The 20,176-nt window shown below is 36.7% G+C and overlaps 2 protein-coding genes across 4 annotated transcripts; both read left to right on the forward strand.

Moving 5' to 3' along the window:
* Positions 1 to 573: 573 nt before the first annotated feature.
* On the forward strand, positions 574 to 6,139 carry LOC146140046 (cytochrome P450 2B11-like). 2 transcript variants are annotated; one of them, XM_083392198.1, is made up of 10 exons: positions 574 to 819; positions 936 to 1,097; positions 1,515 to 1,631; positions 2,483 to 2,603; positions 3,168 to 3,414; positions 3,820 to 3,996; positions 4,476 to 4,665; positions 4,752 to 4,889; positions 5,070 to 5,162; positions 5,404 to 6,139. In XM_083392198.1, the coding sequence occupies exons 1-10, from the start codon at positions 618 to 620 to the stop codon at positions 5,514 to 5,516; spliced, it is 1,560 nt and encodes a 519-aa protein (XP_083248324.1). In that variant the 5' UTR covers positions 574 to 617; the 3' UTR covers positions 5,517 to 6,139. The 2 variants fall into 2 exon arrangements, with proteins under 2 accessions (XP_083248324.1, XP_083248325.1); XM_083392199.1 differs by having other exon boundaries at positions 5,075 to 5,162; positions 5,404 to 5,517.
* A 5,279-nt stretch (positions 6,140 to 11,418) lies between these two features.
* On the forward strand, positions 11,419 to 16,878 carry LOC146140047 (uncharacterized). Of its 2 annotated transcripts, XM_083392087.1 has the most exons (10): positions 11,419 to 11,570; positions 11,965 to 12,098; positions 13,115 to 13,334; positions 13,972 to 14,047; positions 14,120 to 14,164; positions 14,584 to 14,705; positions 15,629 to 15,830; positions 16,061 to 16,183; positions 16,298 to 16,408; positions 16,698 to 16,878. In XM_083392087.1, the coding sequence occupies exons 1-10, from the start codon at positions 11,488 to 11,490 to the stop codon at positions 16,803 to 16,805; spliced, it is 1,224 nt and encodes a 407-aa protein (XP_083248213.1). In that variant the 5' UTR covers positions 11,419 to 11,487; the 3' UTR covers positions 16,806 to 16,878. The 2 variants fall into 2 exon arrangements, with proteins under 2 accessions (XP_083248213.1, XP_083248214.1); XM_083392088.1 differs by lacking the exon at positions 16,698 to 16,878 and having other exon boundaries at positions 16,061 to 16,191.
* Positions 16,879 to 20,176: the final 3,298 nt, after the last annotated feature.

A 20,176-nucleotide genomic window follows, 5' to 3' on the forward strand; every position in this document is an offset into this window, starting at 1 on the left:
TTTATGCGTCCCTTTATCGTTTCTGACGTCACTGTGGTCTGTTTTGTTGGTAATACATTATATCGTGACGTCGCCGGGAATAGGACGTGGATGATTCTGAAGTGGTTTAAATACTTACAGCTTAAAAAATTGCTTCTCATAACTTAGTAGAAGTTAATGCAGACCCAACCCTGTCCATAACGTAGATCTTTATCAAATGAATCAGATTGGTTTGACTAAAGATAGACCAAATTCTGGTAAAACGTTATTAAAACCGATGAAATCGAAATAAACGTGAGAAAATCGGTAGCCCCAAAACGCTTTAATCGCAAAAGCAAAGTTTCATTTACCTACAACTATACACATGAGTAGATTGTAGGTAAAGTATAGGACAGCATAAAGGTAGGTTTTAAAGCAAGTTGAAAAAATGAGACCATTCAAATAACATTACAAAACGTTGAGTATTATACAAAAACTTGCCCCGTCCCTTAAGAGTCAGTAAGACCTCAAACGTGTGATACTTATTTATACTATATAATCGACTTAAGATATAGTCTTAGAATTGCTGTTTTCAATTTCAGAAGGTTGTTTAAAAATTGAATGTAAACATCAGCTTGTGTCGTCACAATCCCTTAAAAATGTTCGAGGAGGTGTTATCAGGTAGCGCCATCACGTGGTACCTCGCCTCCGCGATCGTGCTCCTTTCTCTGACCAGCTTCTTCGGAAGAAAGGCCGACTGCAAAAAGAAACTCACCAACCCTCCCCCGGGGCCCAAAGGTTATCCCCTAGTAGGGACGTTCCCGAGTTTTATTCATCAGCCAGCACACATCGTGTTTCAAGGTAGGTAAAAATCAGTTATTAAGAAACTGGGTTGTATTATATCCTTCCGCTTTGCCATGCGCAACTATTTACCGGTTCATCCGTGAAGCAACCAGCTGACGATTTAAACCTTACAGAATGGAACAAGAAATATGGCAACGTGGTGCAGTACAAATTGGGACCTGGTGAATCTGTTGTGCTGGGAGATAGAGAGACCATTAAGGAAGCCTTTGTCACTAAGTCGCCCGATGTGGACAGCAGATGCCAGTGGCGCGATAGCTTCATCACCATGTTCAGAGGTAAGGATTTGCGTAAGTTTATACAACCAGTATAGGAAGCGTAAATTCAGTATACGTTGTCATTAATATTTGTGACTGTTTACTTTCGTTATGCATTTTTTAAGTGTTTTGTGATACCTGTGATTCTCATTAAGGACTGTTTTTCCTATTTATTTCCTTTATATTGTTCATAGTTTTTGCTATGCGGCATATCGCTTGTAATGAAATTAAATTTGTAATTCTAACACTTTAATATGTTTTTATTGTCAATGACTTGGCTTGGAACTGACATTTGTGAAATTAATGACTGTAAGTAATGCATTTGAATTGTTGCTTATTTTGTGAATGACTTGCCTGTAACTTGAGTCGTTTGGAAATGCCTTGTTTACACAATTTCCTAACTGCTGCATGTGCCTCATACGCAATCTTAATGCACAGGTTTGTCCGTACTTCCATATTGCGAAAAGTGGCAAAACACACGACGACGAACCTTGACCATTTTACGCGATATGGGAATGGGTAGATCTTTCATGGAGGATCAAATCAACGAAGAAAGTATGTCAAGATTTTTTTGTATAATTGGATATATTGGCTGAGGCCAAATATAGATTCCGCAAGATAGAATAAAGCTGGCTGTTAACGTTCCTAAAGTCACGTCCAGTTAAAATGTTACTAAATGCGTGTTGTCGTGTCTTGATTGTAAGAAGTGTTGCCAGGATAATTTTAATTAATTGGTGTTCTGGATCTAGTAATCATTGAACGGATTTATGACTCATTAGAAACACTGGCGATCAGATTTTCTATACAAAATTTTAGGCTTAGTACAACGTGCATGGTCTAAGTCAGTGGTCGGCAAACTTTTTTTGTCGCGGCCCAAAGCAATCTTTTCAGAGCTATTGAAGGCCCACTACGTAAAACCACTACGAAAGCAGTGGCGGATTCAAAAACTTTGCGTTTACATGCAATTAAAGTTGGCAGTTAATATAGTTCGACAGGAAGGCTGCTCCAGGACCACATTTGACACGTGGACCTGAACCATGCCTAGACAATATAAAAATTCTTGCAATCGGTACAGGAAATTTTAAAATTAATTGCAATAAATGTACAGCTATCACGCGGCCCACAACTACATGGTAACACTAAGTTATTCAAAAGTAACTCGCGGCCCACTAAAAATGGCTTTGCGGCCTACACTTGGGCCGCGGTCCACAGTTTGCCGACCACTGGTCTAAGTAATAAACGCTAATACTAAAAAAAGGCGACGACTCGTAAAGTCAACTAAACTTAAAGCATTGCCTATTTCAATAAATCAAGCAGATATATTTATTTTACGTTCAGTTGTGAAACAAATTTTCTAATTTCCATGTTTGATTTGCCAGCGGCCCAACGAGTTATTTTTGCTGCAGATCGCGATTTGATAAATTGCATGCTAACGGCGGGAAAGAGTGGCCATATTAACTTTCAACCTCGCGATATGCTGAGAAGGGCTCCGATGAACACAATATACTCGATAATGTTCGGCCAAAGGTAAGTTGTAAATTAAATGAGCGCCTAGTTATCCAAACGACACGACAAGGTAAATAACACCTTGTGCTTTGAAAACCAAGTTGTTTATTTAATATACGTTTTACACTAAATGACAATACACAATGCTTGCGTAAATTTTGTTACAAACGTATGCCCTGCACTTTGGTTATGCGTATTTAACATAAATCAAAACGAATTACATTATAAAATACTGTCAACTGTGCGTTACAAAATTTTTGTAAAATGTCTATCTCTAAATAAAATACATGTAAGTATTTATTTTTTATACACCAGGGTTTTACGTTGATTAGATCAGTGTTTCTTATCAGGTGAATGGTTCACCGTCAGAAATGGATGATAACTTACAAAACAACCTAAGTCATTTTGTGCTGTTATAGACGAGACAGTTTTATCGTATCATGAGACAAGGGTGAATGAAATCTGGATATAAATGCTATGGGTGAACAAAACTAAAAAAAGTTTAAGAAGCACTGACTTAAATCATTTAAACAAAAACAGCTTTGCCAATAGTAACGATTTTTAGCAAATCTTGCCTTTCGTCAGGTTCGATTACAAAAACCCCAAGCTCTTGCAATTGATGAACACGATTGCGTACCTCACCGACACACTCGCGCTCGCCAGCGTATACGACATCCTGCCGGCTCCCTTGCGCCTCTTAGCGGGCTTTAGCATGAAACATTTCCGCAGCAAGCTGGCCGAGTTGTCGTCGACCATGCGAAACAAGGTGGAAGAGCACAAAAAAACGTACAAGCGAGAAACGACGGGAAATTTTGTCGACACCTGGCTGAGGGTATGTACGATTTTTTTTAGGCAGTAATGGCCGCACTAACAGCTTTTATTAGAGTTGCGTTTAAAATGCCTATATTGAATCTACATCGTACAGTCTAAAATCGGTCCCGGCAACCTGCTGTCCGCAAACCGGATCCGGCCGCCAGTGTAAATCATCCGGCCCGCCGCCTGTTTTCCAAAATGGACACAAGGAAACGCCCTATATATTTTGACTATATTCTTTTGTGTGCCTAATGCATCAATGTATCATGTCTCCTTCTTTATTCAAAGTTTTTCCAACTAAGCACAAGCCAACTTTTTGTTTGTTGCCTTCTTCCGCAGATATTTTTTTAATGATAAATTGCTTAAAATCCATAGGTTTTGACTATAAAAAATCTGTAACTCAAACTATCAGCCTTTTTTTTAGATGAGCGATCGCGATAATCTCATTCACGCTAACGCAGCGAAAAACAGTCAACCGAAACCCATTAGTGACCTCCCGAATGTTATTCAAGACGTTATGGTGGCTGGTGCCCACTCGACCGGTCTGGTTGTTCATTGGTTCGCGCTCTTCATGGTTCTCAATAAAGAAGAACAGGATCTCGTAAGTGTTCTTTGTTTGCGCATGAAACTGACATTTCCATTCCTAACAGCCAATGATAAAAGTTGGCGTTTACAATTGCACCGATCACATTGTCGTTATGGCCTTTAAGTTTTACAGGGGATGTCAAATAATAAAATAAAGCTTTATGAAATATATATCTGACAGTTGGAAGCAACCTTGTTGAATGTTTTGGTAAAATTTTTCTTTCGGTCAACCCCAGTTTAAATTATTATTGACACTTCTATCATATAATTTGATATATGAACTTAGTTGGCTATATTGCTGTTTCATCATACTGAGATTTAAATAAGGTGGATATTTTATTTTCGTTACAATTTTAACGACTTGGCTTAGAAATAAACTTAACCTAGGGTTATGCTAGCTTTTGAAATCAACAAGAATTAATATAGCTTGATTTTAAATAGAAGATTTTTGGACTGAACTGTTGATTTGTTACCGCATTATGCTGCTTATTGCAGGCCTACAAAGAAATTATAGACGAGATTGGTCCCGACCGATTGCCCAGAATGTCGGATCGTTCCAAGTTACGTCGGGTTGACGCTATCGTGAACGAAACACTGCGATTAGGCACCGTTTTGCCGCTAGTGGCGCACGCCGCGCTACAGGACACCGTCATCGGGGGCTATGACGTCAAACAGGGAACCGAAGGTTGGGGAGATTTATTGGAATTAATTAGTTGACCGGTCGTTACACTAGCGTATCAATTAAATGACCAAACATTTTGTGTTTCGCAGTAATGTACAACAACTGGGCGCTCAACCGAGATGAAAAATACTTTCCTGATCCCGAGGCATTCAAGCCGTCCAGATGGTTCGACACGGAAGGGAAGATAAACAAAGACCTGGTACAAAGCTACTACCCTTTCGGAATAGGTATATATACAGTGAGAACATTTTTGTGTTTAAGGCACTATTTAAATGCTTTAAATTGTTTATATATATTGTATTTAATCTCAACCCAAAATAAACAAACAAGTAGCCTAGTACAAACTTTGCTAATGAGAGGTCGCCCTCGTTTTACTGAACCCAGTGTTAAATGCAACATTTTTACAGGAAAGCGGGCTTGTGCAGGCGAGGGCTTAGCACGAATGGAACTGTTTATCACAGCTGCTAGTCTCCTTCAAAACATTGAAATGCTTCCTCCAGGTATGTTTTGGCTTTTCTTAACTTTAACATGATGAACTCAAATTGAACAATTCAACAGCATTTTCAATTGAAATGTTTCACATGTTTCTAATCAAAAAATACTACGCAAATCGAAAATTCAATTTTTTAATTAACGAAAACGCAGCAATATCGAGATATTATTGACGGTTTGTGCATTTTCAGGAAAAATAAAATCCAATTGAAATCAGCTTAATTCATTTAAATGCAAACTTTTGTGCAGACGATACCGTTGACGTATCACTGAGGCCAGAAGTGAAGCATTTGGTGGGCTTGCTGGCCGACTGCAAAGAGTTTCAAATGCGTGCCAAGAAAAGACCTACAAGCAACCTGTGACACTTCTGTGAAGTAAACAATTTCAACTTTTCGAGCGTCAGCAACCCAAAGGCTTTGAATCCGAACGGAGCCGACACCCGTTAAAAGAAAAGAACATTAAAAATCCTGGAAATGTCTTTGCTATATGCGCTTACTACGGGAGAATATGTCGCGACACTTCCAAGTTTATAGGTTAACACGTATGTCCTATAACTTTATCGCATAGCTTTGAAGCAGGGTTTTAAGTGTCTATAGACATCACCTACATCAAAACAACAAATATTTCTCGCATTGATTTACCTACCACTTTAATTTTTCTTTGCGTTTTTTCTGGTAATATTGGCATTTGTCTGTTTACTTGTGAAGGAGGTGTGGTGGCAACTGTAAGAGCATTTTTATATCGTTTGCAAACACTTGATATACTGGTTTAGCTGGGTATTTCGGCATGTTATGCAAGAGTGCATGTTTTTTGACTGGGGTTTTGCAAGGTGCACTGTTATTGCCTTTAAGTTGCATTTAAAGTTGTCTTAAACCTGTTTTAACTTAATTTTATTCTCGTTTATTTTGCTGTTGTGTTTTTTGCAAGCAAGTTTCAATCCTCGTTAATTTGTGCAACGTTTTTCCTGATGTGCAAAACTTTCGAAAGGCAATAAGGTTGTGTTCTATAACTCTCTTTGTTTTAGTTGGAAAATAAACATGGCATTTTGTTTATGCTTTACTTATACTATGCCCAAATGTTAAACGTCAAACCATCAAATGCATGTATGCCATGAATAATAATTGATTAAATATTGTTAATTCTCAACAACTAGTAACTATACTACATGTTAATTACATTTCCTAATGTTTTTATACGACAAGCAATTCTAAGGAACCGAAAAATAATCAAACAATGTGACGGCCGTACCGTATATTATATAACCAAAAATCTCCTAATATTTTGCAGGAAAATTTCTTTCGTTTAAACGATTGTCCTGTAATTGGTGCTTCCAAAACATAAAAAGAACCATTAGTAAATGGCCTGCCGGATGCCGGCTGCTACAGCAGGCGTTAAATGTATTGAGGAAGAACGAATATAGGCAAAATTAATAAAAAGGCGTAAAAGGATAGAAGCGGACAGCAACTAAAGCGGGATATTATCGATAGGTAGAATATGTGGCTTGCTCAATAGCTTTGCTCGAACATGTCTCTATTTTTCAATGCGTTCATCCTAACTACAATGAGGGGAAAGTGGTACGAGTGCCTAATGCAAACAAGGTGACAAAAACCATGCTCAGATAGGAAATAAAACGTGAAAGGTGAGATACAAAGGTAAAAGAGGTTACGAAAAGTAGCGGAAGCAAAAGAGTGCAGAAGCAAGCATAAAAATATGGAGGTAAAAACAACACACTTGCAAACGATAAAACAAAAAACAATAGTAAAATATTCTATCAACACAATTAGTGCCCGAATATTGCGTTAGAACCGCAGCCTAAATGTGAGTCTTTTTAGTGACTTTTAGTAAACCTCTGTGATTATATTGTTTTTAAAAATGCGAGAACAAAAAATAGGGCGGGTAGAAAAACAAAGTCTGAAAATAAAATTGAATTAATTTTGCCAAGATCTGTCCTATACTCCCCCTACGAGATGGAGTATGCATGCGGGAGTTCTGTAAACAGGTGAGCAAGGTTTAAAAAACTTTGTAATTTAGTCCACTATTCCGAGAGTGGGCCTATGCATTTTTACTGTTCTGCAGCATTTTCTAGGGACAATTTCTAATGGTTCCACAAACCTCCCAAAACCTAACTGTCTTGATCCGCACAATGTTTACCAAAAGTTTAGCACTCTAGAATAAAGTTTATTTTAGTCTAACTTTTTTATCCGGCCCGCCACAGTGTTTTCTGTTTCTCATGCGGCCCGCGATAAAAAATAATTGCCCACCCTTGGTCTAGGCCAGTGGTTTCCTGGGACTTTTGGGACTTTTAGTAAATCCTTTGTACCAAAAAAAAAACTTTTCTACGAAAAAAATTGCTATTTATTTCGTTTATACTGTTTATTGTTTATGCTTTGCGAAATATGGCTTGTAATGAAATTAAATTTGTAATTTGAACAATTTAAGATGTTTTTAATGCCAATGACTTTGCTTGGAATTGACTTTTGTGAAATTAATGACTGTAAGTAGCATTTGGATTGTTATTTATTTTGTAAATTACTTGCCTGGAAGTTAAGTTTTTGCTTCCTTAAATGCTACATGTGCCTTATACGCAATCTTAATGCACAGGTTTGTCTATATTGGCTGACGCAAAAACATAGATTCCACAGTACAGAATAAGGTTAGCTGTGAAGGAATGTCATGTAAAGTTAAAATGTTACTAAATGCGTGTCGTCGTGTCTTGAGTGCGAGAAGTGTTGCCAGGATAAGTTTATCTAATTAATTCAGGGGTTCCCAACCTTTTTACGATCTCGTACCACTTAAACGCTCTGTACTGCCACCCGTACCACTTCTTGCAGAACAACTAATTTGATAGAATCCTATTTTATTGAGAAGAAGAATATTGGCCTACTAAAATAACACTAAAGCATTGATATCTATCAAGAGTAAACGTTCGCCATAATTAACGCTCACTTTCCCACAGCGTTGTACGACTTTTCAAAGCAACTGTGTTCTTTGTTGACAATTGACATGACCTGTATTTTGAAGGTCGTAATGTTACGAACAAACAGGGATAGTTACGTAACAATGAATAGGCTTCGGGAGTTTTTTTTTGTAAGCAAAACCATATAAGCAAAGTATCAAGCTTCGAGTCCATTTTTTGTAAAAAAAAAAACGGAAGCTACTCGCGTACCACAGGTTGGGAACCCCTGAATTAACTGGTGTTCTGGATCCAGTAATCATTGAACGGATTTGTGACTTAACACTTGCAACCAGATTTTCTATGCAAAAATTTAGACTTCGTACCGCTTGTATCCAGGGGCGCACGCAGAAAATTTTCCAGGGGGGGGAAATCAGGAGCGTAACCAGAAAAACAAAAAGTGGGATCCTGAATTTTCAACTTAGGGAATTCCCCTATTTTTCGTCTGACGTTAATGAATGATGACGTCATAAAACAGTGACAATATTAAGTCATAGAATGGTGACTGCAAGACGTGATAAAAAAAACTAATTAGAAACAGCCAAATACGACCAGCAAACCGACCGCGTGCGTCGTCGACAATCCTGTCAGGCGCCAGCTGCGAAATCATAGTGTGCAAACTTTAACTTGGGGCGAAAAAGCAAACGAAGACCGTGAAATATGTGTTTGAAATATGTGTCACATAATTCGACGATCAGTAGCGCAGTTTTCAAGGTCCATGAACGGAACGAGCGCTAAATTACAAGCACGTCTTGTACCACCTGCAATACTAAATACTAAACGAAGATCGTGTTTTCCGGGTGTTATTATGCCACGATTAGCGCAACATCTGCGCGGAGCTGTGTGTCAAGTCAGCTAAATTACAAGCTGCGGTTGAGGGTAAATAAGTTGTGTCTACTGCACACTTAGCACGTGGTCTTACAGCATGCTTAAAGTGCATAATTTTGCGTTAACCATTATTACTTAAAAATGGAGACTTTGAAACGCGCACGACAGTCACCATTATACCTTCTTTTAAGAAACTGCTTCGGTTAAACAAATGTCGGTGTTACACCACCATCGGATATTAGCGCAGAGACCGAACAGCGAGGAACATACTGCGTATAACTCGACGCCCCGCGCCCCTGGAGACGCCACCTGGGGGCAATGGATAATGCATAATATTTTTAACCTTCATAAATAATAAATATTACATTTATAAATAATACTAATATTCCCATTTTGAAATTCCAGGGGGGGAAAGTGCCCCCCTTCCCCCCCCCGTGCGGGCGCCCATGCTTGTATTTTCTGTGTTATACACGGTAATACTGAAAAAAGTGAAATGCTGCCTCAAGGTATGCTTTCATTTTCAGTAACCTTAACATGATGAAATCAATTGAACAATTTACCAGCATTTACAATTGAAATGTTTCAAATATTTCTAATCAAAAATACCGCGCAAACGAAAATCCAAATATTTTTGATTAACATAGAAAACGGCAATATAGAGTAATATGATTAACATAGAAACGGCAATATACAGATATTGTAAACAGTTTGTATATTTTCTGAAAAAATAACATTTAATTGAAATAATCCTAATAGATTTCAAGGCAGACAAATCCGGTGACGCATCACTGAGGCCAGAAGTGAAGCATGTTGTGGGCTTGCTGGCCGACTGCAAAGAGTTTCGTGCCAAGAAAGGACCTACAAGCAACCTGTGACACTTCTGTCAAGTCAGCAATTTTAACTTTTGGAACGTCAGCAACTCAGAGGCGAAGCCGAACGAAACCGACACCTGTTGAACCAAAAGAACATTTGAAAATCCTGGAAATGTCTTTATACATGCGCTTACTACGGTATAATATATCGCGGAACTATTCTGCTTATAGGTTAACACGTTTGTCCTATAACAGGGATGGCGAACCACTGTTCAACGGGCCACGAAGTGACCCACCACAGATTTTTAATGACCAACCTGAAAGGGTTAATGTAAAAAACGTTCTTCGTTATACTGTTTAAATTAGGGCTGGCAAACCTGTGGGTCGTACAAAAGTGTTTTAGGTGTGGCGCGTAGACCTACATCAGCTGCACTTCAACAAATGCGTGCAGAAAAGCAGACAAATAAAGGAATTTTGATTATCGCTGTAAAACGTAACGGGTATCGATCCTTTAAGGGAAATTAAGAGTTCGCGGACTAAAAGTTCTAAAAACCCTGGATAAACCAATAAACCATGCCGAAAAGCTTTTTGCTGAACTCCTGTAATCCCATACAAAATGCTGCAGCATTTGTTAACTATTTAGCTTCTTAATATTTGTGGGAATCTGAATTCGGAAATCATTGAAAACCTTGAATTACCAACCCAGACAATAACACCTAAAACGACGCAGCAGCAAAGTTTCGCTTAAAATTAGCAAATATTTAAATATATGACCCACTTGTGCATTTTGTAAAGATTAACTTAGTGTTTATGACCCGCGCGATGAAAAGGTTCGCCACCCCTGTCCTATAACTTAATGTGGACGCCGCCCACAATAAAACAACAAATATTTCTCGCATTGATTTACCTACGACTTTAATTTTTCTTTGCGTTTTTTCATTTTGGCATTTGTCTGTTTACTTTTAAAGAAGATGTGGTGGCAACAGTACGAGCATTTTGATATCGTTAGCAAACTATTAAAATACTCGTCTAGCTTGGTATTTCGGCGTGGTATACAAGAGTGCATAGTTATTCAGACTACTGTTAGGTTCCTAAGACTCCTTAGATTTGATTCCTATCTGAATGTTACTACATCGACCCAACGCACTACTTAATTTACAAGTCCAATTTAATAGCAATCAAAAAAGGGCAGCACCTGGTAACACGGCCAGACTCGACTGAAGACAAGTTTAACGCTAAAACACACGAGAGAGGAAGTGAGAGTAAGGGGAAGAGAGAGAGAGGGCATAGGCTAATACTGCGTAGCAAGAAATGGAAAAAGGCACAACGACTCAGTTTACGTCACGGCGATAATACTCATAATTAGATTATGTTACCACATGTTTTGTAGTGGGGTTGCATAGTGGAACTGCCTCGTACTTTAGGCCGAAAAAAACGTTTGCTGTCCATGGTGCTGGTCTTTGTAAATTGATACGATTGCCCTCCTGAACAAACTTGCAGCTATTTTAACCGAACTTTTTTTGCGCGATTCATAGCAATCGGTAGAAAAAGGCGCAACATTCTCGGGCGTAGTTTCCAAATAAGTAAAGCTGCTGATTTAGTAAACACACTCAAGTATTTAGTAGATGACTTGAAAACGCTTGATTTGTAAGCTTTAAGCCTAACCAAATTCAACCATCGTTCGAAAGTTTTAATGCATCTCTATTTAACTTGTTTCAATTTTGCGCTTTTAGATCAAAAATGCAGTTTTCAATAATTAAAACGCAAGTCAGCTTGGACAAACGCCAGCTAGAAATCTTGTGGAACGACAGCCACATAAGCAGGTAAGCGTAGTAATGTTGCTATAGGTTCCATGCAATGTAGAAGTATTGCATTTTTATAAAAAAAAGCCTATTCCTAAAAATAACAATAAAGTTTGTTTACAACAAGTGACGATTTGTGTTACTAGTATTGTTTTGCGGTAGTTAAAAATATTTGCTCAAATTTGTTATATGGTGTTTAACCATTGTAAAGTTTGTTGTTGGACAAGACTACCTCAGTCTGATGCGTGTTGCGTTCTGCCCTATTGGTGTTAAATATATTTGTTACCTACGGTAAAAGAATATATAAAAACATTACAGAAAAGAGTAACAGTAATATTTATCGTATGACCAACTTTTAGTTTGATTATTAATTATAATTGGTCATAGACATTTTGTTTGTTCCATTTTTGTCTAGATTTCATGTAAAATGGCTTCGTTTCTACTGTCCGTGTAACAAATGCCAGTCAGAGAAAAAGGGGACATACCTGGTAGACTATTCCCAATTCCCGGAAGAAATATCGATAAAGTCTGTACAACTGGAAGAGAAAGGTGTCATAGAACATTGATGTCGCACTGATTACATCTATATTGTCGTTTAGAGACGAGATTCTGCCAAATGAACTTTTTGGATTTCCTGTGAAATGCAATTATTAAATTTAAAGCTTGCAGAAAAACGCAGCAACGTTGTGGACTTTCTTAGTTAGATCTTGCACACGAAGCAGTGAAAAACTGTAATAAAGTTTTGGATTTATTTAGTTTGAAAAATAAATTGTGCGGACAATAAAACCGTTTCTCTTTTTAAAAATATTACATTAATGAAGTATGTCTTTTTATCAAAGTTCGAATGCTATTCGTATTGTTGTTTTTTTAATATAATTACGAGTTTTAAACAGTTTGACAAATCACACACTGAAATCATATTCAACAAATTCACATTGACCGTTTATCGCTTTATTGTTTCCTATGGGGCGTTTGCGAGTTTATACCGATATGACTCTAAATTCAATTCTAGAATTTACACTTAATTTTGTTTAACATTATTCATTTTTAATATAACATAATAAAACTTGAAGAGACTGAATCAACCATGGTTGTCTACGTCTGTTCGAAAGAGACCCAGACTAAAAATCTTCACGAGCCATTCTCTACATCATATAGGCCTACACCGTGTAGAGCAGGGAGTTCCAACCTTTTTTGCAAAGGGCCGCATTGCAACTTCAAATATTTGAATGGGCCGCACAACCCATTAAATTATATTTCACGAAAAATGGCTAGCAATGTAAACGGGCCTTTATAGTTATATATATACAGTACATATATATGTTTTCACTGCTGTACTATTACTGCACCCTAAAAGCTGACTGGTACATTTTTAATTAGGCTAAGATTCAAAGTTCAAAATACTACTTGGAGTGAAAATGACTAGCGGGCCGTACAAAAATTTCAGGCGGGCCGCAGGTTGGACATCCCTGGTGTAGAGAATAAACCTTATCCTATAGATTTGCGTGTTATTCCTTACGGTATTTTGATTGCAAACCGAGGACTGTCTAAATTTTTCGTCCCAGGCACTATTCTTCAGTTACGCATCACCGACGAAGTAGTGCCAGGTCACGTGTGCACGATCCCGTCACAATGGCTGCGCTCCTATTGCTACTGTGACGCGTGCCTAGCCAAGCAGATCGATGAGCGTGACGTCATTGGTAGGCATCCGATCGAATCAAGCACATCGGTTCCGATGATCGACTACCAGGAGATGGTCGATGAACCCGACAAAGGATATTTCAAGTGTGTTTTTCTATTTCAACTATTTTATTCTTAACATTGTATTGCGCCAGACTAGTGTATGAAGTGAGACCATCATCAACAGAATTAATGTACCGAGTCGTATATTTCCGTATTACCAGAAGGGACGAAAAACAGATGTTTTCACTGTGGTCTTAAAACTAATATTAAAGTGAGGAACACTAAACTCGGATCTGTTCACAATCTTCAGTAGAAAAAAAGTGGCCCAAATAAATGATACAGGGTCAATTTTTTATTTGCATACGTTTCAGTAAGTGCTTATGCCACCTTCAAAAAAAGAAAGAATCTTTTATCATTTATTTGAGTCACTCTTTTTCTACTGAATATTATTGAACTGTTTTTCAACAAAAAATATTACTTTAATTGTTTGCCAATAGAAACAAAATAATCCAATTCTATTTCGAAATAATTCAACAAAATAAGTTATAAACGATCAACCATGTGCGAGTAATAGGCTACATCTAAATTAGCTAAATTCCAGTACCTGAATAAATCAAAATTATTTTAGTTACTTGGATTTGACAGACTAAATTATATTATGAAACTACTTTCCTTTATTTTACTCTTTTAGCCAGGTTACGTTCGAAATATATAACCAACAGCATTTTTAATTTTTTAGATGGCTTAAAATTATACTGGAGAAAGGATTTTGTGTGGTCAGAAATGTTCCTACGGAGCTTGAGACTATTCTAAAGGTAAATTACCACTAACTGGACAGAAAAGTATTATTGCAATTTGCTTTTGCGTAAACGTTCATTACTTTGCAGGTAGTCGGCAAGATTGGACCAGTACGCGAAACTATATACGGAAAGGTAAAACAAAAGTTTGGTTAAACACGCGATATTTGTATAACGTATACAGTATGAAAAGTTAAAAATTTACGCATTGGTTTTCTGAAAGGATTATTCATTTACTTTGTAATGCCATTAGCTCAATCTTGGCCTTACGAAATATTCGTTGTACTACATAAGATCATCGTATCTTTTCGATTGGATATTTTTTATAGGAGATTAAACATATGTCCGTATGACTCCTGAGTAAAGGGCCTTAAACTGCCTAAACTAAGCGGAAAGTGCCAATACAGCTGCGCTGAGCTGAGCTGAGCTGGGCGTGAACTTATTCATACTACAGCTGAGCTGAGCTGGGCGCGGGCTTAAATTTAGCAAAGCGTGAAACGCTCGCCACAATAGAAATTATATGTTTGTTTGTTTTCTATTTTATTTTGCTGCAGTGCATTAATATTGACCAAGTTGGAACAGACCACGGTGCTAACACTTCTCATCAGCTTCCGTTCCATAGCGACCAGCCAACGTACGAAACAAAAATTGGACTGCTTGCGATGCATTGCATACAGTAAGCTTACTTATGACACAAGCTATTTCTTCGGAATACTGTGTTTCTATGACTATGTTTTAACCATTTCGCAGTATAGCCAGTAGTCAACAAACTACACGGTTGCTACACCGTTATTTTGTTTTCGGATACAGTTCGAATTTTGATTTATGTGTGCCTTTTGTCTTATTTAGTTTCTCAAAATTTTTTCATCAATTAGGACACTTTAATAAGAAGGAGTAGTAAAAAACTTCATTCAACACTTATTCAAATATTATCTTACTATAATGTATTTGATAAAAATTGTGGTAACATACTAATTCGTCCACGTAATAGCAATAGGTTATATTTTGTGCTATGTGACCAAGTAAACTTTTCAGTTTAAAGTACATCTGGGCCCTATAGGACAAGATTGCATACGTTTACATGTTCGTATCAGGCATGCTGAGATTTAAACATGCAGTTTGTTTGGAAGATTAAATATAGTTTTAACGCTTTTTGTGATGAATATAAAAGTAATGCCAAACTAAAAATTTCAGTTAACTTATTACTTATTCGTAAGTATCTTTTTCTTTAAAGCAACCTGATGTTAGGATTAAATAGGCAAGTTATATTAGTATTATTTTACTATGTAAATACATACATTTTTAGTCTGATTTTGAGCTTCATTTTACCCACAAGTACGTTCGAGAACAACAGTTTTTTTTAGGTATTTGCTTTATGAACTGGCGGTATGACGCAAATTTGTGATGTCATCCTGAAAATTAGCATGCCCCGAAACAAAAACCGTGATCCACCACTGGTCGTCACAGAGTAGCGTGGTTATGTTCAGTCTTTGGCAGGTGGTAAACAGACTTTACAAACAAATATCAGGACCAACATTGCTAAGAATATATCGCACAGTTACGGCAACGGTGTTTATCGACTTTCTACTATATTTAAAGATTTGACGACTGCATGGAAGGTGGAAAATCAAAAATCATCAATTTCTTCCAAGCCGCGGAAATCTTGCGCGACGAGTTTCCGGAGGACTTTAGGACCTTGACGGAAGTGCCAAGTGGTTGGGAGACAAAAAGCAGATTTTCTCTCTATCCAACAATCCAGGAACACCGAAAGTGTCACATAGAACTCGACTACTATGGAAAGGTATTTATATTTGTTCGAAAACGGCACCAGCGTTGCGAATTAGGCCTTGACATTCTCTTTTGGGGTGATCGCCTCTAATGTTACGCTGACGGATGTTGTACATCGTTTTCTCAGTATAAGTTGATCGGTTTTTATCTTTGTTTCTCGTTTTATCCTCTCGTTACATTTCAGTAATTATTCTGGTAAGTTCGTCTTTGGCACAAAACTATACGTTAAGCTTTGATGCGCAGATAGTATCGGTCAACTGGAATCCTGAACTTGGCGCTCCACTTCGTGCCAGAGAAGAGGACGTGGATCGTTACTTCAAGGCTACTAGGCGATATTTCGAAATACTGGAACGGGAGGAACTCCAGGTTTCGTAGTATTTTGATAAAGTGGTTGGAGAAATTTTCATTTTGAGATAAACATTGCCTTAAACTAGATAAAAAAAAACTCAGTGTTTATAGCGCGCTTGACAATTATTGCAGGTCGTGTATAGACTTCAACCAGGAGACTTGCTTTCGATGAACAACAAAATCATGGGACATGCGAGGACGGAATATCGGCGGGAAAATGGCAAGGGTGTGCGCCATATGCAGGTAATTGTAAAGACCGCTACAGCGCCAAACTCATACAATTATATGCTTTAATGCAAACATTGTTTTTAATTTGTGTTTGTTATTTTAATCCGTTAAAATAATACGGGCTAAGCTTGCATATAAAAATTCGTACCGAAAGTATTTGTTAAAACAGTTCCATATAGACAACGTATTTTTAAATGTTATATAATATGATTTGCCTACTACGTTTACTATACGACAAAGATAGGATTTTCATATCAACAATAATACACCGATAGCCATAAATGTTTTTTTTTTATTTTGTCAGCTCGTCTATGCCAACATTGATGATGTAAAGAGCAGGTATCTGTACCTTGCTGAAAAACTTGGCTATGACGTTTTGCCACCAAAAACCGGAAATAGAAGCTCTTTTTAATCTCAATGTCACGAATTGTAAACAATTGTATAGAAGGTTTTTTAATTTGTAGTCCATGTTTTAAAGATATATATCCCATATGTGTATATTGATATTAATATATATATACTATTGTATGTTGTGGAAACGTTTGTACTTACTGATCTAAAACGAATAAACTTTATCCAAACCTTATTTCCAAGGACCCGGTATACTATTATTAGTATGCCTTGGTCGTTGGTCAGAATAGTACTTCAGAAGGGCAAGATCAGAATATATGTGGATCACATGGTTTAGTTAAATTTTTGGTGTGATATTATAAAATCAGGAGTAGCCTATATTTGCGGTATATAAATTGATAAAAAACTACTCGATATAATAAGCACTGGGGCGTTTAAATTTGGGGTTTGCTATAAAATAATTCTAAAAAACGCCTGAGATAGCTTACAATTTGTCCCCCGTAAGTCCAAATCCTATTTTATGACCGCAATTCGACAGAACATACGACATGTTTTTTGTTTTTTTATAAAATGCTTGACTACAATTCAGAAGACATAAATCTTACGACGATTTATGACAACTATGACTTAGGGTTAAATTTTTCTATAAAAATGTAGCCAGGGTTTTACAGGAGAGTATATTTAAAATCAAGTTTGACATTTCGATTGTAAGTGCATTAGTAATTACTAGGGCGATTATTTTTTACTTGTGAAAAAAGTCAAAATTTTGTCAAAATATACACGTTAAATCAAAATTTGTCAAAATTATTTGAAGTCAAAATCGAATAAAAAGGGACGTAAATCGTTTACAAAATTAATAAAAACTATAGTCATCTTTTTGAAATTATCCTTAATTTCGTTTTAATTCGTTTCTCAATTTTATCTAAATAAATTAGTTTTACTTTATATTGAACGACATTTTAATTCAATTATATCTTTATTAGAGCAATGTACGTTATACGCGAACAGAATTAACCATCGAAGCCTCTCTGACTTGGATCTCTGATTTGAATGTATTAAACCGTATTTGCTGTCTTTTTTCGCTTGTGATTTGCAATTATCCCAGTTCCTATTTCGATAACTTGGTCTTAAGCTGCATTTCACCGGTTTACATCACATTTTTCTATTTTGGCATTTTTATAGTTGTTTGTCTTTTTAAAAAGAGAAAAATATCAAAAGTATTTTCATGAGTTTTTTCTTAACTCGAAAACTGATTTGTGTTCGATTTGTAGCCAGTAAAACATCAAAAACTTGTGGTTGACGGCGCCAAGACACTAATGCAGTACTTCAAACAACAATACGTTGTTCAAATCAGTGTATTTCCAACAGGTCAAAATTTTGTCAAAATAAATTATTTTTAGGTCAAAATTTGTCAAAACTTTAATTTTTCAGATCGAAATTTCTTATTTTTTAGGTCAAAAAATAATCGCCACATAGTAATTACACGTTCTGGGTTTGTAGAAAATTCAGATTGAAAGAGCAAGTTGAATAGGACATATATTTTGTATAGTTTAGCAATATAATTTAATATGTTTTTTTATAGAATTCAAGAGTTTTCATTCATATCGAATGTTTATATTGATTAAAAAAATGTTTGTATATGGCATTTCCTGATCTAGATCACGTGTATTTAGCTATTGCATTGTAAGCAACACCTCCCACACTATTTTCGTTTTTACCAGCAAACTATATTTACGTAATGTCTATACAGCTTACACCTAAGGTGTCAACAACGCCCACAACTTGTTTGTCAACAAACATCTTGATAAACATCCTTGTATCGACCAACGGGGTTATTTTTTTTTATTTCCAATACGTTTTGACATTTGGCGCGTCATCTTTGAAAAGTTTCCAGTTTGAACAATAATTCTTAATTTGTCATCACTCTTGTAGCCTGAACAGCAGTGTGTTTTAACCTTTTTATACAACGAACCACGTTATGCGTGAAAATAATCTTGCGAAAAACCAAACGAAAGTTTATAAGAGTGCATTAAAACAAACAACACAACAGCAATTTAATGACGTTCACTTTTTCTTTAGATATCTGGGCCTGTTTTGGTGACCGCAAAATTGATATTCGAGCTGTATTATTGTGCCTAAGCAACTACAGACCCACCAAATTACGATCCAATTGTTACACAAATCTTAATGTTACACAACAATTAATATTAAAGAAAATCACAACGGAGAATTTCAATTGGTGATAGCTTTTATAGAAAAACAATACTTACGCCCATTGTGTTAAATCAGTGATTTTTCAGCAGTGTCCAATATAACATTGATCAAATTAAAAAGTTTTTTGCGGACACCTGACGATCTTTCACGGAACAGCAGTGTTCCTTGGAATACTGGTTAAAAATCACTTGCCTAAACTATGTGGCCCTCAACAATATGCAACAAATGTTGTGGCTCGCGATGCTGACAACTTTGCATCACCCTGGTGTGTATGCTGTAGGGAACGCTAATTTCTAGAAATGTATGTTCTGCGCACGCCCGTATTAATGAACAACAATCACATTTTTCACGGCTCCCTTCATTATACAATAACATATATTATTTAGTTTTTGTGTTAAGTTTGCTTTGTTAAGATGCTCTTTCGTAACAGTGTCCAGAAAATCTTTTTGGGCAAAATCGTGGCGCCAACACAAGCTTCTCTACAGCGACCAAGCAACGTATGAAACACCTATTAGACTAATATACACTGTATCCGTTTTGCTAAGTTTGTAGTTTTGACGATTGTATCCAAGGTGGGTAATCGATAATCGTCAATTTCCTTCAGGCGGCTGAAACCTTACGCAACGGGTTTCCGATGGATTTTCGACATATTTTCCGCTAAATATCTGTCTAATGTCGCCAAAATATTAAGAGATAAACACACGGAGAAATGGTGCTTGGGGTGTATTGATTAAAACTATATGCCAGCAAACTACCACTTATCTATATTTAATACTATAGTACAAAAAACTTCTAGTTCTCCAGAACAGGCTTGGCCCCTAACAAAGTCCCTGTTCATGGATTTAAACCTGTCGTTATATTCCTTATCGGTTGATCTATTCGCAAGACCTAAATGTTACAACAGTATGCGATGCTTACAATGTAGAACTAAATTGCACATTCTGTGCATGCTTAACCGTTAGGCGTTAGGGTTTTGGTTTAATTTACTTTTTGTAAAAGGTAACGCTTGTTCAAAGACTCAGTGTTGTACAATTACTAAAGTCAATGATTTAACTTAAATGCACTGAAGTCACTGTTTTCAAATGACTTGACTTGTCTTAAGTTGGGGAAATGACTCGACGTAACTTTAATCATTCACTTATTCAGATAAAAAAATTGTTGCACTAAAGTCATTTACATCACTCGACATCAAATTAGGTGTTTTAATTGAATTTCCTT

The sequence above is a fragment of the Ascidiella aspersa genome, chromosome 6 (assembly GCF_963924565.1).
Source record: "Ascidiella aspersa chromosome 6, kaAscAspe10.2, whole genome shotgun sequence".
NCBI classification, from domain to species: domain Eukaryota; kingdom Metazoa; phylum Chordata; class Ascidiacea; order Phlebobranchia; family Ascidiidae; genus Ascidiella; species Ascidiella aspersa.

Excerpts from the sequence above, each read along its gene's own strand:
- LOC146140046 (XM_083392198.1), top strand. The coding sequence starts at position 618 with ATGTTCGAGGAGGTGTTATCAGGTAGCGCCATCACGTGGTACCTCGCC. Across the intron at positions 2,604-3,167 it reads TCGATAATGTTCGGCCAAAG|GTTCGATTACAAAAACCCCA; the intron begins GTAAGTTGTAAA and ends GCCTTTCGTCAG. Across the intron at positions 3,415-3,819 it reads TTGTCGACACCTGGCTGAGG|ATGAGCGATCGCGATAATCT; the intron begins GTATGTACGATT and ends CCTTTTTTTTAG.
- LOC146140047 (XM_083392087.1), top strand. The coding sequence starts at position 11,488 with ATGCAGTTTTCAATAATTAAAACGCAAGTCAGCTTGGACAAACGCCAG. Across the intron at positions 11,571-11,964 it reads AACGACAGCCACATAAGCAG|ATTTCATGTAAAATGGCTTC; the intron begins GTAAGCGTAGTA and ends ATTTTTGTCTAG. Across the intron at positions 16,184-16,297 it reads TGGAACGGGAGGAACTCCAG|GTCGTGTATAGACTTCAACC; the intron begins GTTTCGTAGTAT and ends CAATTATTGCAG.